This window comes from Phytophthora parasitica, assembly GCF_000247585.1.
Source record: "Phytophthora parasitica INRA-310 unplaced genomic scaffold supercont2.10, whole genome shotgun sequence".
Lineage (NCBI taxonomy): Eukaryota > Oomycota > Peronosporomycetes > Peronosporales > Peronosporaceae > Phytophthora > Phytophthora nicotianae.
The window spans coordinates 1418181-1432931 of NW_008648996.1; the positions used below are offsets into that span (position 1 = coordinate 1418181).

General features: G+C 48.2%; 8 protein-coding genes across 8 annotated transcripts; 4 read left to right on the forward strand and 4 right to left on the reverse strand.

The window, feature by feature from the left end:
- Window positions 1–716: 716 nt before the first annotated feature.
- PPTG_06956 (hypothetical protein) lies at window positions 717–1751 on the forward strand (the record flags this gene model as incomplete). Its single annotated transcript, XM_008901015.1, has 1 exon — window positions 717–1751. The coding sequence occupies one exon, from the start codon at window positions 717–719 to the stop codon at window positions 1749–1751; it is 1035 nt and encodes a 344-aa protein (XP_008899263.1).
- PPTG_06957 (hypothetical protein) lies at window positions 1749–3015 on the reverse strand. Its single transcript, XM_008901016.1, has one exon. It carries the CDS (start codon window positions 2838–2840, stop codon window positions 1848–1850), a length of 993 nt encoding a protein of 330 aa, XP_008899264.1. The 5' UTR covers window positions 2841–3015; the 3' UTR covers window positions 1749–1847.
- A 641-nt stretch (window positions 3016–3656) lies between these two features.
- Window positions 3657–4744, reverse strand: PPTG_06958 (hypothetical protein; the record flags this gene model as incomplete). The annotated part of the gene is made up of 1 exon (XM_008901017.1): window positions 3657–4744. Exon 1 carries the CDS (start codon window positions 4707–4709, stop codon window positions 3657–3659), a length of 1053 nt encoding a protein of 350 aa, XP_008899265.1. The 5' UTR covers window positions 4710–4744.
- A 958-nt stretch (window positions 4745–5702) lies between these two features.
- Window positions 5703–7677, reverse strand: PPTG_06959 (hypothetical protein). The gene has a single exon (XM_008901018.1). The coding sequence runs from the start codon at window positions 7464–7466 to the stop codon at window positions 5895–5897; it is 1572 nt and encodes a 523-aa protein (XP_008899266.1). The 5' UTR covers window positions 7467–7677; the 3' UTR covers window positions 5703–5894.
- Window positions 7678–8037: 360 nt separating this feature from the next.
- PPTG_06960 (hypothetical protein) lies at window positions 8038–8379 on the reverse strand (the record flags this gene model as incomplete). Its single annotated transcript, XM_008901019.1, has 1 exon — window positions 8038–8379. One exon carries the CDS (start codon window positions 8377–8379, stop codon window positions 8038–8040), a length of 342 nt encoding a protein of 113 aa, XP_008899267.1.
- Window positions 8380–9186: 807 nt separating this feature from the next.
- Window positions 9187–9699, forward strand: PPTG_06961 (hypothetical protein; the record flags this gene model as incomplete). The annotated part of the gene is made up of 1 exon (XM_008901020.1): window positions 9187–9699. The coding sequence occupies one exon, from the start codon at window positions 9187–9189 to the stop codon at window positions 9697–9699; it is 513 nt and encodes a 170-aa protein (XP_008899268.1).
- Window positions 9700–9751: 52 nt separating this feature from the next.
- On the forward strand, window positions 9752–10470 carry PPTG_06962 (hypothetical protein; the record flags this gene model as incomplete). The annotated part of the gene is made up of 2 exons (XM_008901021.1): window positions 9752–10377; window positions 10464–10470. 2 exons carry the CDS (start codon window positions 9752–9754, stop codon window positions 10468–10470), a joined length of 633 nt encoding a protein of 210 aa, XP_008899269.1.
- Window positions 10471–11126: 656 nt separating this feature from the next.
- On the forward strand, window positions 11127–11491 carry PPTG_06963 (hypothetical protein; the record flags this gene model as incomplete). The annotated part of the gene is made up of 2 exons (XM_008901022.1): window positions 11127–11409; window positions 11475–11491. 2 exons carry the CDS (start codon window positions 11127–11129, stop codon window positions 11489–11491), a joined length of 300 nt encoding a protein of 99 aa, XP_008899270.1.
- Window positions 11492–14751: the final 3260 nt, after the last annotated feature.

Genomic DNA, 14751 nt, shown 5'->3' on the forward strand with positions numbered 1-14751 from the left:
ATATTATAGTTTTCCTGCTTGTTGGGGGCATTTCGCTTTAAACGGATGCCGGTATTAACGGTATAAGCTTCTGCCTCATCTCATGTATTACTTTTTCGCATAGCCAACAAGCACCTAGCTAGACTCCTCTAGTAGACTTTAAAAAAAACCTTTTTAAAAATAGTTTTTAGAAAGCACATTTTTAATGTTGCTTTTTTATCATTTTTTTTTTTATTTTAGCGCAAAAAATATCCAGAGCTTCCCGGGCAACGCACGGCATTAGTTGTATATTTATGGGCATCCGGGATACTAGAATGAACACTATCATGCTACAGGGTCGTGCTGTTATGCTCAATAGACCGTTGTCATTGCTACAGGGTCGTGCTGTTATGCTCAATAGACCGTTGTCATTGCTGTTATCCTTCGATGTACATTAAACCGTGTGTCACTCGAACAAGAACGACATGGTCGGTGGTGATACAGCACCGCCTAATAGAAACAGTACCGCAGTCTTATTGCACCCAGTTATTACAAAGGAATATTCAGTTTCCAGTTTGGGTTTGGTGTTGTGGTGATTTCTTCAGGGAAGTGTTCATGCAATCACTGATGAGCGAACACAACATGACACCACCTCGCAGAGTCTAGTAAATGTAACTTGGAATGAATTACGCGAAAGTAGATCACTCTTCAATCCACCACCAGGAGCATCTTCTTCTTTCTTTTTACGCAATAGCACAATGGCCAGCTCGCTTTACCCACCGACCAAATATTCTTTTACCGACGTCGTCATTGGTGACGTGATGGACCGTGCTGCTCCTCAGTACAGCGGAACGGAGACCAGCTTTCTTGCTGATTCTCTATCGCTGGGCTGGCCCTCAGTCACTGAGATGATATCAGCCAACCAGCACCAGTTTCCGCCTCGTGGATTCGAAGATCTGGCTACGGAAGACACCAAAGCATCGAGGCTGTTTCAAGAACGCTCCAAAACCGCTATTAGACGCGAGAAAAGCCGTCTTCACCAAGCGCGTTACAGAATAAGAAAACGTGAACATGTAAAATCCGTCACTGCCAGCGTTTGTCGACTGAGTGAAGACATTCAAATCCTCGAGGCGCGGCGACATGCCCTTGCAAATCAATCCACGTTTTGCAGCAGTGTTTGGTCCGTGGCAGGCGAGTACTTCCGACTCTTCCAGCACGGATACAAGGAATCCCTGCAAGTACCGAGTGCAGGTGATCAAACTTTGACCGCAGTAGAAGAACGACCACACCAACCTCACGCACAGATCGACTTTCTGAGAGAGACAATGGCCCACGACATGACAGACGGCGTGGTTTGTGGCGTTGAAGCGCTACTGCAAAACTGGAAACTGCTTTCATTCTATCACGGTGACGTGTATGTCCAGCTCCAGCGTCTGGATCACGTCACCAAAGACTCTCTCCAAGCAACCATAACCGTCAGTCTTACTATCACGGAAAGTACACTGCAGAATTTGTACCCACATCTTCTTGACAGTACAGCTCGAGACATCGATGACGGACAGAGGCCGTCATTAGCTGCAAAGCTGCTGAATCAACGGATTGTAGTGCATGGATCGGTGCGCTTCGACTGGGATGAAGCTAATAGTCGAGTGATGAGGTTGGAGTCCAAGCTGGATCTGTTGTCACCGATTTTGGAGCTGCTGGGTAGTCTAGAAGCCGTGGCTCTCGTGTTCAATTCAGCTTTGGTGACCCCCGAGGGGAGGTTGCTTTCGAATGACTTGTCGGCGTCGTAGGTATCGAAACAGATTGCTTTAAGTTTATCGTATCAATTATACGAAGTAGTATCTAATACATCGAAAAACATTCATTAGCTGTTACCTACTCGGCACTTAACGAAAGAATGGTGCAATTTTTGGTGAGTGGGGTGCACTATCGCCTTCTGCCACTAGCCTGCCGTCTAGGGTTATCAACGCTTCGTCAAATACGCGAACAACGCTCTCGAGATCGCCCAATAGCCTCAGCATCGCCGTCAGCAAGTCAAGCTTGGACTCCAGCCTCACGACGCGACCTGTTGTACTGTCCCAGTCAAACCACACTGATCCATGTACCACCAGACGCTGGTCCAGCAGCTTCAAAGCCAATGCCGCTTCATGTGAATCGTCGTTGACATTGACAAGATGCGGGTACAAGAACCGCAGAGTATTCTGGGTAATGGTGATACTGGTCTGAGTGGTCGCAAAGAGCGAGTCCCTCGAGACTTGCTCCAGACGCGTGAGCTCAACGTTCACGTCGCCATGGTAGAGCGAAAAGCGTCTCCAGCTCTCAAGCAACACTTCGGCTCCAATGAGGTCGCCATCGGTCACCTCCGGAGCCATAGTAGCTTTGAGAAAGTCGAGCTGTAGATGCTGCTTTGTCCTCGCGGTGGAGGTAAATAGAAGCACGTCACACGCATTATAGCCGTGGCGAAAGTGTCGAAAGTATTCGGTGGCCACTACCCACACATTTTTATCAGTCGGTGCGCTCCTCAAGACGTTGTGCTTCTGGATTTCTAGATCCTGGATCTCTTCTTTCAGCTGACGAATACTGTCGTCCAGATCTTCTGCGTGTTGTCGCTGTCTCTTTCTGTATCTGGCCTGGTTGATTCTGCATCGCTCACGGCGAGACGTCAAGATCTTCAGCTTGCGACCGCTTACAGGCGTTTGCGTTGGGCTTGGCTGTGTCTCGTCCGTAAGGGACTCAAGAGGAGGCAGACGCGTTGGAGCGATGAAGCTGCACTCGTGGTCGAAGCGACCGTGAAGTGGAGCGACGCGCTGTACGACGCCGGTGATGACCTTGTCGCTCAGTAGAGTGCAGTTGGGGGCGAATAACGGGCTGCTGTCCATGGTCGATCGAAAATGATAGTGATACACTTGCGATCTACGTGGAAGAACTGGAAGTGGCGACTCAGAACTCACTCAAAGGTGCACCATCTTCTCCAGTCGAAAGGTGCACGGTTGCGTGTGATTATGTGCGGTCATCAGCGATTATGTGCTGGACACGTACGTCAGCATCGATCGCGTGCAATTTGCGACTGAAAATTTGTATGAACGAACCCTATGGCGAGTGTTACAACAAGTTGACGGGACAACTTTCGCGGATAGCCAGGCAAGAGTAGGCGCAAACGTCCCGTCAACAGGGATAACGCTGCTCAGCACGCTTCATGACATGCCGCTGGCCACAAATCTGTAGACTGTGCTTCATGCTTTGGGTGCTAAAGACTTCTGGGTGGGGATATCAAGGCCATGTTTGGGTGCGAAGATCAAGGACATGAAAACCGCGATTGAATGGCTGAGTTCGCTTATCTACGACAAGTTAAATATCAAGTTGACGGCAGCGAGTAGACTACACTGAAGTTGTACATGTACGCGGAGCAATGCTTGGCATATCAGCCAAATTATTTTACCCAAATCCAAGGTACAACTTTTGCCATCATAGTGGTAGTGGTGAACTCTAAAGTATAAGACGCCAGCACGCATCACGTTCTCATTGTTTTCTACCGCAGAAGTGATTCCTGTCAGGAAATTATGCTAAGTCGCATCCAGCTCAGTACAAACCGCTCAGTACATACATCCCCTTCTTTAGGTTGAATTTGTTGGTAAGCATCACTTGTTTTAAAGAGTGTCAATTTTGCTTGAAGAATAGTAAAAACGCTCTATTAGTTAGTTAGAAACAATTCTACCGTCGAGGGTAAGCAGGGCGTTGTTAAACACGTAGGCTACGTCGTCCAAGCTACCGAGCAGCTTCAGCATCGGTGTCAGCATGTCAACCTTAGACTCTACTCGCATCATCCGCCCGCACGAGGCATCCCAATCAAAACGGACAGATCCGCACATGATGAGCCTCTGATTCAAGAGCTTGGTAGCCAAAGGTGAACGCTCTCCCACGAGGTGCGGGTAAACATGACGCAACGTTTTATCCGTGATAGTGGCACTAGTTGAAGTGACAGCAACGAGAGATTCTTTACCGACCTGTTCCAGACGCTTGAGTTGAAAGTACACGTCGTCATGGTGAAGCGAAATGAACTTCCATTTCTCCAGCAGCGCCTCTGCACCGCTTACCGTCCCATCCACGACGTCTGGGGTCATATATGTTTGCAGATAGTCGAGCTGCACTTGGGCCTGCTTAACAGGGAGGGGACTCGGTTTCTCGTCTGATGATGACTTAGCTGTCGCCATAGGCGTCATGTATCCGTAGCGGAACAGTCGAAAGTACTCCGTTGCCACGACCCACATGCTCTCGTTTTGCGGGGCGGACCGCATCATGTCCTGATGTTGCGTCTGCAGTTCTTGAATTTCCTCTTGCAACTCGAAAATACTTTTATCGAGTTCTTCTTCATGTTGACGTTGACGCTTCCTGTATCGTGCCTGGTTGATGCGGCACCGCTCACGTCTAGAAGCAGATACCTTCATCTTTCGTGTGGTAGTCGGGGCTGACTCCATTGTGTACTCTTCGGCGTGATACATGACCGTATCCTCTAGCGACCCCATACCCGGTAAACGCTTGTGGCCGACCAAACTCTGCGCTGGCAACTGCATCGGTTGATACGCGCCAGATTCAACGGTCGAATACGAGAGTACCTGGTCGGACGAGTACGTTTGTCTTGGCTTAGTATAACGAGAAGCCTCTCGGCTGTCATTGTCGTTGGTGAATCCGAGTCGGAAGCTGTTGTTGAGTGAATGAGCACTGGTCTGACAAACGAAACTGCTGGCCATCGTAGGTTGTTTTGTATGCACTTACGCACAATGCGTCGGATTGAAAAGTGCCAATGAGAACTCCAGTCTTACTGGAGCGCTTGGTCATCAGCGATTACGTGCTGGAGCCGTCCGTCAACAGCGATCGCGCACAACTCCAAATCATATGCTGCTGTCAACAGGGATAACGTGAGATCACGTTTCAATAAAAAGCGGGTTTTGCAGACGACAAATCCTGATTGTCGCGTCATTATGGTTTACTGAAAGCATAGAAGCACGTTATCCTTGTTGACTCCTGTCTAAAATCCGTTTTCAACACCCAGTTTTAAGTAAATTCTGACCAATGCCGAGTGCCAGTGGCACGGGATATAGTGGCTCGAGTAAGGAGCAAATTTTCAGTACTGATCAAGAACAAATCAAGTTTGGCAACGATTACGAACAGATCCAGGACAATCAATGCTCGCTCGTCGGTGGCGACAGAGAGGTTCGGGTCACAGCGAAACAACGCCATGTTTACCAACGCACTTTAAATACACAGTAGAAAAAGCAGTGAGTTCAATATCTTGCCAATGATATCTGGCTCAACCGCGGTATGCGAATACGTCGGTGTACGCACTTTCAAATGATGATACTGCACGGAGTCACTTCCCAGTACGTGTTGACAATGCCGCACAGTCCGAACTCTACATTGCCAATGCTGTACAGTACTAACGCATTCGATGAACTATTGAAAAGTCATCGGATCGTCAACACCTAGTTCGCAATCAACGCTTACTTCGCTCGGTTAACTTATAATCGCAACCTGTATTGGTGTAGGTCACTAGTTACTGGCTATTTGCTCCACATAGAATTCCAAAGTAGGAAAAAAAATACAATTTTTAATATCAGCGCTACATGTAGCTGGTAAAGTGTCGACATTTCTTTGTTGGCCTGGATTGCCGACGTACCACCTCGATATATCCACACGAAAGCGACGACAACCTGCCGTATGGTACAAGATTTTGAGATGATTCAACCCAGTCAACATTCATGCAGTTTTTTTTTTTATGATTTGAGCAATCAAAGCCATCTGAAGCTTCAGAGGAAGCGAAAGATGGAGTAAAACGCTACATGTACAGTACTTGGACCAAAACGGTGCGAAGTCTGCACTTTCACAAAACAAGCTGGATGCTAGACTCTGAGCCAAAGTCTCCTAATCAACGTAAGTCAGTTCCGGACATATGAGCGAAAGATCATCGTCAAGAAGGCAGAGATTACACCGGCAGTGGGCACTGTGAGCAGCCAGCTCAGAAAAATCTTCCCCATCATTGGAAATGACATCTTCCGCCATCCAGGATTGATGAGACTAACAAAAACGACCGAGCCAACCTCGCAGTGTGTCGTGGATACTGGCAGCTTCAGTAATGTAGCGATCACGACTGTCACGGTCGATGATAACTCCATTGCGAAGCCGCGGTGCATATCTACGTGAGAGATACGTTTACCGATTGTCTCCATGACTGGTGCACCTTGGAATATAATACCAAGACACACGAAGCAGCCAGCAATGGCCATGATCCACACTGGAGTATCGAGGTTGGAGCAACCGCCAAATCCGTTATCGTAGATGTTAAATAATGCGGCCACAGGAGCAGTAGCATTCGCAGTATCGTTGGCGCCATGGGCGAAAGATTCGAGTGTTGCCACCATGACGAGAAGGTAACGAAAAATGAACATGGCATCTTTCTCCTCCCCGGTTAGCCTGCCCATTTCGGCGAATAGATGCGCATCCGCCTCACTCATGACACTCGAGTCTGATAGACGACTGCCATCTTCGACAATAGTAGGGACCTTGTCTCCGTTGATATCTGGCGTCATGACCAACGAATGCTGCTCGTATAAGTCCTCATCGTCCTCTTCATCTTCAACCAAGAAATTTCCTGTCTTCGACGGCAATCGCTCACGGATATAAGGTACGAGAAAGATCTGCGTAATACCAGCGACTACTAAGCTACAGGCAGCACTAGCACCCGCCATGATACCTTTGTTTAGACTCTGGGTGGCTATTGCGTCGAGGAAGATCATGAAGAAGACGAAGAATGTCGACAATCCGTACAAAATTGGCACTGACCATAGTGCGTTGCGCACCTTGTGCTTGGAGCCCATGATTGTATAGTGTGTCCCCAGGTAGATGATAATCCCAGCAATGCCTGATAGCACAGGGGACGTTGCCCAAGACGACACAATGCCGGCCAGTCCATTTTCAAAGTCCCAGTTTAAACAATGCCCTCCTACGCCGATAGTCGTGACGCCAATGATGCCTCCGACGGTCGCATGTGTTGTACTCACAGGCATCGCGTAGTGAGTTACCGCAAACATGAAGAAAGCTCCACCGAATAGAGCTGCAAGCATACCGAGTGCGTAGACACTGATCTGGCTATCACAATACCCGCAAGCCCAGCAGTTTTCGTCAGAAACTTTAGCCACACCGCTCTGAATTGTGCTTGACACACCGTAGCCCAGTGTCACGGCGCCCAACCAGTTCGCCGCGCCCCCCATCAAGCATGCCGTTCTGCAGTTGATGGCTCTAGAGCCGACACTAGTACCGAACGCATTCGCAACGTCGTTGGCGCCGACCTGCCAGGCCATCCCTGCCATAACGATGAAGCCAAAGACCAGCATCCACTCAGACGACTGGAGGCTCCAGTATTTGTCATTGTAGGGAGCACAAGTTGCGTCATCGTCTTTAACCGCGCAGTCGAATATACCGACGGCACATGTTACAACTTCAGCAGACATGGTGGTGACTTAGAGAAGCCTGCAACTGCGTACAGGGAGGCGAGTTGGAGTGTGACCGGCCTTCACTGACAGCGCGCTGAGGTGACTGTACGGCCTTGTGTAACCATCAAACCATTTCGTTAGAACTTACGAACTGACCGAGATTCGTTGCGTGGGCTAAACCCCGACAAGGCGGAGACTAACGTATTGACGAGAGAAGCGTGGAGCCCGGAATCTACTTTCGAGTGATCTACTTGTGGGTATGTACCTATTCGACTGCTATATCGAATGAGTTCGTTGTAGCCGATTGATGCTCTTTTGTAGATTAATCCAGCATTTTAAGCAACTGATAATACTTCCGAAACACGTCGTTGCTAGAAATACAATTGCCTCCTACAGCATTCGTTGGAGCACTGAGCTATTCTACCATCAACGTCTAGTTACTGGAATGTAGCTCAATGGGCGAGTTGCGATAGATTCGGCGAATCTAACGATAGGAACCGGCCTTCAGGAGTTATCAGCACCTCACTAAGCAAATAGGCCACATCGATCAAGTTTCCCAGAAGGTGTAGCATCGCCGACAGCATGTCTATTATAGCTTGGTCTCCAGTCGTACCACTCGATTGCAACTGTCGTCCCAGTCGAACCGCACAGAGCCGCGCACAACCAGGCGCTGGTTTTGTAGTCTTGTGAAGCGTATCAGTGGCGTGTTGTTGCTCACTTGGTTCACAGCAATAGTTGAAAACAAATCACGCAGCGTGTTCTTGGTAATAATGAGGCAAGCCACAATAGATGTGAGCAGCGAGCTCTTACCAACTCGCACCAGACGCTTCAGTCGAAGATCCACATCCTCGAAGTAGAGTGAGAGCAATCGCCAACTCTCAAGAAGTGCACCAATGCCACACCCGACACCATCCGTCACGTCCGATATCATGTTCGCCCGCAGGAAGTCTAACTGAGTATGGTATTGCTGTGAACTTAGTGTTGGAAAGAATGGATATGCTGGATTGACACAGGCTCTTCGTAACCATGGCGAAAGAGGCGAAAGTCCAATGACTTGTTTTGGTCGACTTGTACTTTGATATGAACCGAAGACAGTGTCCCAGCTTTTGGATTTCTTCATGCAACTGGAAATACAATCGACGAAACCCACCTCGCGCCGGCGCTGTTTCTTCCTGTACCGGGCTTGGTTGATGCTTCATCGCTCGCCCCGAGATGCGTTACTCTTACGCTTCTTAGTAGCTTCTTCTACTGCTCTGGCAGCGGTTTGACTCTCCCCAAATGAGCGAAAGTTAGGGAGACACTGCGGACAGAGTGAAAACTTGGCCCTGGACACCTTTGATGCTCCGTCAGAGGATTCTTGAAAGAATAACGAGTTGTATTCGCAGTTCCGAGCACTGCGCTGTACGACGACGCCAACGATTTGGTCGCCAAGTGGGGTCCTCATTTTGAACAGTAAAGGCTATGGTACCCCCCTTCCAAATTAAAAGTCAAACATGGGTTAGGGAGATAAACAATCATAGAAAATATCCTACGCTACGGAATTGCTCCATTTTTATAAAAATTATTACGGAAACACTGGAGTCCACAATAGAATTTGTTTAGATTTATACAGGATTATAAATAGGATTATATCCAGGATCGGTAATTATGAAAAATATCTTACATGGGGTGGAAGTGCCATTTTTAAAAGCAAAGCGTGATTGGGAGTCGATGCCGAGGACGCCTGGAAGCATTCGCGATGGGGCACACGAAAGCTACAGCGGGGAAGGACAAGCTCGGCGCTGACAGCATCGCGCGACGCACGCGCAAGAGCCGGCAGGCACCCCGCGAGGACCATGCTGCGCCAGTCAACGCAGATGAAAAAAATGATGCGGCAAACGGTGACGAAGAAGACCCAGAAAACCAAAGTGGCAGCGACCAGGAGGGCGACACAAATGATAGTGACGACAATGCTGCCGGTGAGATGGGTGTCGAGGAAGTGGGGGAGGGGCCCAGTGAAGTGAAGGAGGCGGTTGGTGAAGTGGAGCAAAATGAGGAAGACGTAGATGAAGCTGGTGATGCGCACAACGCTGAAGCTGTTGATGATGAGGACAGTGCCTCGGACAGTGACTCAGCCCAATATTCAGCCCAGGGTTCAGCTTGCTCGAGGGGATCTCGTGTTGATTTGAATCAAGTGGTTGTGGTGGATCCAACTTCGTGGCACGCAGATTGGGCAGCATGGCAGAAGTATTTTGACGATTACTGCGAATAGACGATGCAAGTGATATCCATTTTGGAGACCATGGGCGTGCAGAGCGCAACAGATGTTTAACGAAGACCAAGAAAGGGCTCACCGACTAGGGTTTGGTTTCAGGGGGTCTAGATCCGTTTTAGTGTACATACATCTGCACGCACGGGTGGCCGCAGAGAAAAGCGAGGGGTTCAGGAAAACGTCCACGCCAGCATATACGGCAAACGGACGGTTTGTGGTCCAGTGGCAAAACCGCCAAGGAATTTGGCAGCTGGGGGTGAAACTGGGCAGGTTCTATCACAACCATAGCGTATTGAGAGAGACGTATGCTACGTATCCATGTGCGCGCGGCGTATCGGATGTTGTGGTTGCACCGCGTGTGGAAGGGATGCTTGCCGTTGGAGCGAAACGTTCCAAAAATTTTGACTACTTGCTGGAGCACGAACAGAACGTGATTAAAGCTGATGTGGACAATATGATGCAAGCTTTTGCGTCGTCAGTGTCGTCGCTGGACGACAAATATGCTACTGCTGCTGAAGTTGGTGCCTTGGACGCGGCTGACCCAATGAATTGTACGAGCATAGCTGAAACTGAGAACGGGGAGACTGGGGTGATTTCGTTGGGTACAGCGTGCATGCGTCAGATGTTCAGCCGCTTTGGAGAAGTCCTGTTGGTCGAATGTACGCGCAAAACTAACAGGTAAGTTATGTGATTGCCCAGGATTTATATATGATTTCAACAGGATTATTACCTTATGGTGTTGTGTGTGCCGATACAACTACCAGCTTTTAACGTTGATGACAGTGAACGATTTTGGAGAAGGTGTAGTCCAGTAGCATTCCGTTTTAGAAGCAAATGGAGACTGGCATATGGACCGAACAATTGCTCATTTTAACGAGCATAATCTGACGGTCTCAATTTGTGTGGGTGGTTGTGGTCGACAAGGATCTGAATGAAATTCGGGTATTGCAGTCACATTTTCCGGAAGCTCGCGTTTTGATTTGCCACTTCCTCGTGATAAAATACCTGAAGGAGAAACGTTCGAAGCCAGAATTTGTGAAAGTTTCTGCTGACGATGCTTCTCAAGTTGATGCAGCAGTACACAAGCTTGTGTATGCGTCTTGTCAAGACGAATATGACACAACACGAGCCTCGCTTCGCAAGATTTACTCGAGAATTGGAATTGGTGGATTTTGTGAGTACGTAACTCGTAACTGGGATTCATGTCAAGAAATGTGGGTTATACATTTGAGAGCAACGCTGCCGCACTTCCGTAATCATACAAATAACCGACTTGAAAGCTTTTTCTTTGGAAAGCTGAAGGATGTGATCAACAGTAGTATGAGCATGGCGCAATGTGTGGAGGCCTTAGTTTCGAACGACCGGTGAGTACAAGTACCGTTTGGCTCGGATCGGGCGGTTTGTGAATACCAAACTACGATGAAGAAATGGCGAACGTGTTACGGTTCACTACACACTACGTCGCTGAGCAGATCGAGCCAGAGTATGCTGCCGCATTGTATAAGGCTGACAGCTACAAGTACGAGGTGGACTCTGATGATACCGATATCGTTTTGGTGTTTGGAGCTAACAGATCGCGTCGAGTTCGTTTGTCTGATTGGAGATGCAACTTCGCTTCACCCACGCAACTCCATGCTGTCACGCAATCGCATATCGAAAGCACGTCGGCGTCGCTGGTCCACGTATACTATGGGGCTGTAGTGAGGAAAGGTTCGTCGTGATAGATTTTTACAGGATTGTTTCAGGATTATAACCGAATTTGTATATGATTGTAGATGGACAAGCCCACTAACGAAGTTGCAACTAGTGCGTCAACTTCAGTACAAGGTATTCGATGAAGATGCATCCGTTTCCAAACGTAAAAAGCCTCGCACACACGCAGAACGTTACAAGGAGGCAGTTCAAACTACACATTTGATTGCGTCTGAACTTGCAGATCTTAGTGACGAAAACGAATTCGAGGCGATGCTTATTTTCGTTCTCCAACAGTGGTGAAACGTTAGGCAAAATCAGCAGGTGTCTTCTGAGGATACAGCTCACAAACGAGAACGAGAAGAAGCCACGGAGGCGAAGGATAGTGGAAACAAAAGCCTGAAAAAAGCGACCGAAGCTCAATAGAGTGTCCCGATACAAACAATGCAAGCTCCAAAACGCAAATCTTTTCTATTCAAGTGAAGGTGCGCATCAACCCAAAGGCGCGCAAAGTGGGACGTCCGCAGATGCAGCGTAAGCCTACGGCAGCCAGCGAGAGGTCCGATCGAAAGTGGTTCAAGGCAGCTGAAAAAGGGCGAGCTACAGCTGGAGGGGATACACTAGAAGACCTAATTTATTCTCTGGACGCTGAGTAACCCGGTCTACTTGAGACGCAGCACCGGCTGTCGGGTGTGTTAACCAAATATGCACACGCCGCCGACCAGCGACCTCTGTTTCGGAAGATGCGAAATCCTGTATTAATCCTGGATCCATTCTATATCCTCCCGCCGAGCTCCTGGACCACTGCATATAAGTTCTTCCAGTTTCCAATACGAGACGTAACCCCGTGGTTGTGGAACCCATTGTGAACAACTCCGTGGGATCGTCCAGCCCCGTCGTAGAGGTGGTTCAGATTACCATGTGGGGTCATTTTCGAGAGAACAGACCCAGGTGATGAAACGAGTTGATATTTTGAAGCAAACGGTGCAGCTTGGTATCGACACGCACAAGTGATTAATCGAGCAAGCTCCCCCTGCACTTAGCGGAGTATTGTGATGAGGCGAGACAGGTTGCAGACCAAATTTGGAGCACTTATGCGATGTCGCCTATTGCGGAGCTTGATAAAGCACAAGAGTTTGTATACTCGATGCTGTACCGTGTCATACTACCCTCCTGGTTGATCGACGCAAACATTAGAGGGTTATGTGCAAGACTCACTACCGATTTCCCGACCTGTAAATTTTCTGGCGTACAAGAAGCAACTACCAAGTCGGCTCGGGCCAAAGATAACGAAGAAGTGGTTACGAAGCAAGTCATGGACCGTATTACTGCGTAATTAACGAGTTGGATGTGGATAGGTTGTTGCTGCCGTTGAATTTCGGCAACGCTCACTGGTGTTGCGTTGTGGAGAAAGTTGGGGCTAAGAGGATCTTCTACTACGACTCTTTGAACCAGAAGTGTTACATGCGTGCAGCAAAAGGAGTGGCGACGTATCTAAAGCACAATGGCTTTAATGACTTTGCTGTGGTGCCGCATAACAATCCCATTCAGTTTGATCAGTATAGCTGTGGGGTTCTCGTCTGCTGGATGTTCCTGCGCCAAGTTGTGCCTGGCTAACTCATGATATGAGCGACACCGCTCTCATCAAACGTCGTTTCGAATTATTCTACTATATGTTATCTGGACGTCCAATTGCGCCAACCAGACACGCTTCCACACCTACTCAAACCCCGACCACTAATCAAAACGACAAAGAGAAGGCACCTGCTCACGTGAATCAAGACCCCAAAAACGATGACACCCCTCCCACCCAAGTTACCGCAAGTGTAGAGCAGACAGACGTACAAGAAGCACAGTTAGGCTTGAAGCAATGATCACCTTGATGAATACATGACTTTTACTTACTCTTCAGTTTATCTTGTGGTCTTGCGCACTACATGAACCTTGAACAGATACCGTTGTGAAAGTGCCAGCAGTACCATTACTTGCAGCGTACATGCAACAGACGCCGTGGACTTTGCAGATTTGCCGATGAGTCAGTCCTGGAATAACCCCGTGAACAAACCACAGCCGTACGTTGCTTCAGAACATATCTTACCAAAGATACTATCATGATAGACAGGTTCAATATTCCTAACAAAATCCTGTACAATAATCCTGCACATTTTAGTATTATAACGTAATATAATCATGGACTTCATTACCCGCCAAATTATTAATGGTAAAAAAAAAGTTAGTTTTTCAAAATCGACAAAAGTTTATTTATTGTCACTAATTAACGCTCATGAATTGATGCCACTTGTACTCCTTGCATTCTCCAAAGTGAATAACGTATTAAGAAACCTTTCAGCAGGTTTTAGACTTTGCAAATATTCATGAATGTCCAGTCATTTGGCGATGATCAACCTTTCCAGATCGTCAGCAGCTTTTCTCACACCGGCGTCACACTAAGGACAGCGATTCAATACACTTTTGGAGGCTGCACAAATCCTGGTTTGGGCCACGATCTTGTCCTTCACGCTCGATATGATTGCAAACGTTTGCGGACAAGACATTAGGTATTGCGTAGCTGTCAAAGAGCCATTACACGTCTCGGTAAACCGTCAACAGGGATAACGTGCTTAATGTACAATCGCTATGACGTGGCACTTGCTGAAAAGTGCAGCTATACTACTACGGTTGCCGTGTCGCGAGTCGCGACTTGCATTACACTTCTACAAACACGTCGCGTTGTGTTGCTATTTTTTTTTTAACACATTAGGCGCTATGTAGTAGACCAAATGACTCGATGAAACCGAGCGAGTTGCTTGGCTTGAGACGATCTGTCCTCAACAATTGCAGCGTTAAAATACCTTGAAACGTGAACTCACGTTTCACCTGCTGGTTGTATCATCCCTGCACCTGCATAGGATCTGAAACCGGGCATTTCAGCACGCTATCGCTGTTGACGGATGTTCACGTCGGCACGTAATCGCTGATTACTGGTCCCCAAACAACTTTTAAAGGCTGGTCGTTGGTATTAGTGGTGCTTGAGTTAGTGCATCTTCTCGGGTTTGAGGAGATCCACGATATGTACCATTTCCAAATTTTCCCCACAGAAGTCAAACCGATCCGAACAATGGCTAGTAGTTTTCTCTCTCCTCCGAACAGATACACTCTAAGTGACCGAGTTATCGGTGGCGTCGTTCAACGCCGTAACCATCTTGGGCTTGCCAACGAGAATGAGACGCGGGAATTGGCGAGCTACACCAAACCGAGGCAAACCTTCTCGTTCGAGGATGTGGAGTCGTATCCAACCGAGCAGTTGCCTCCGAGAAGAACGATCGGTCAGAAACGACAGCCCGATCTCGACAATCTTGC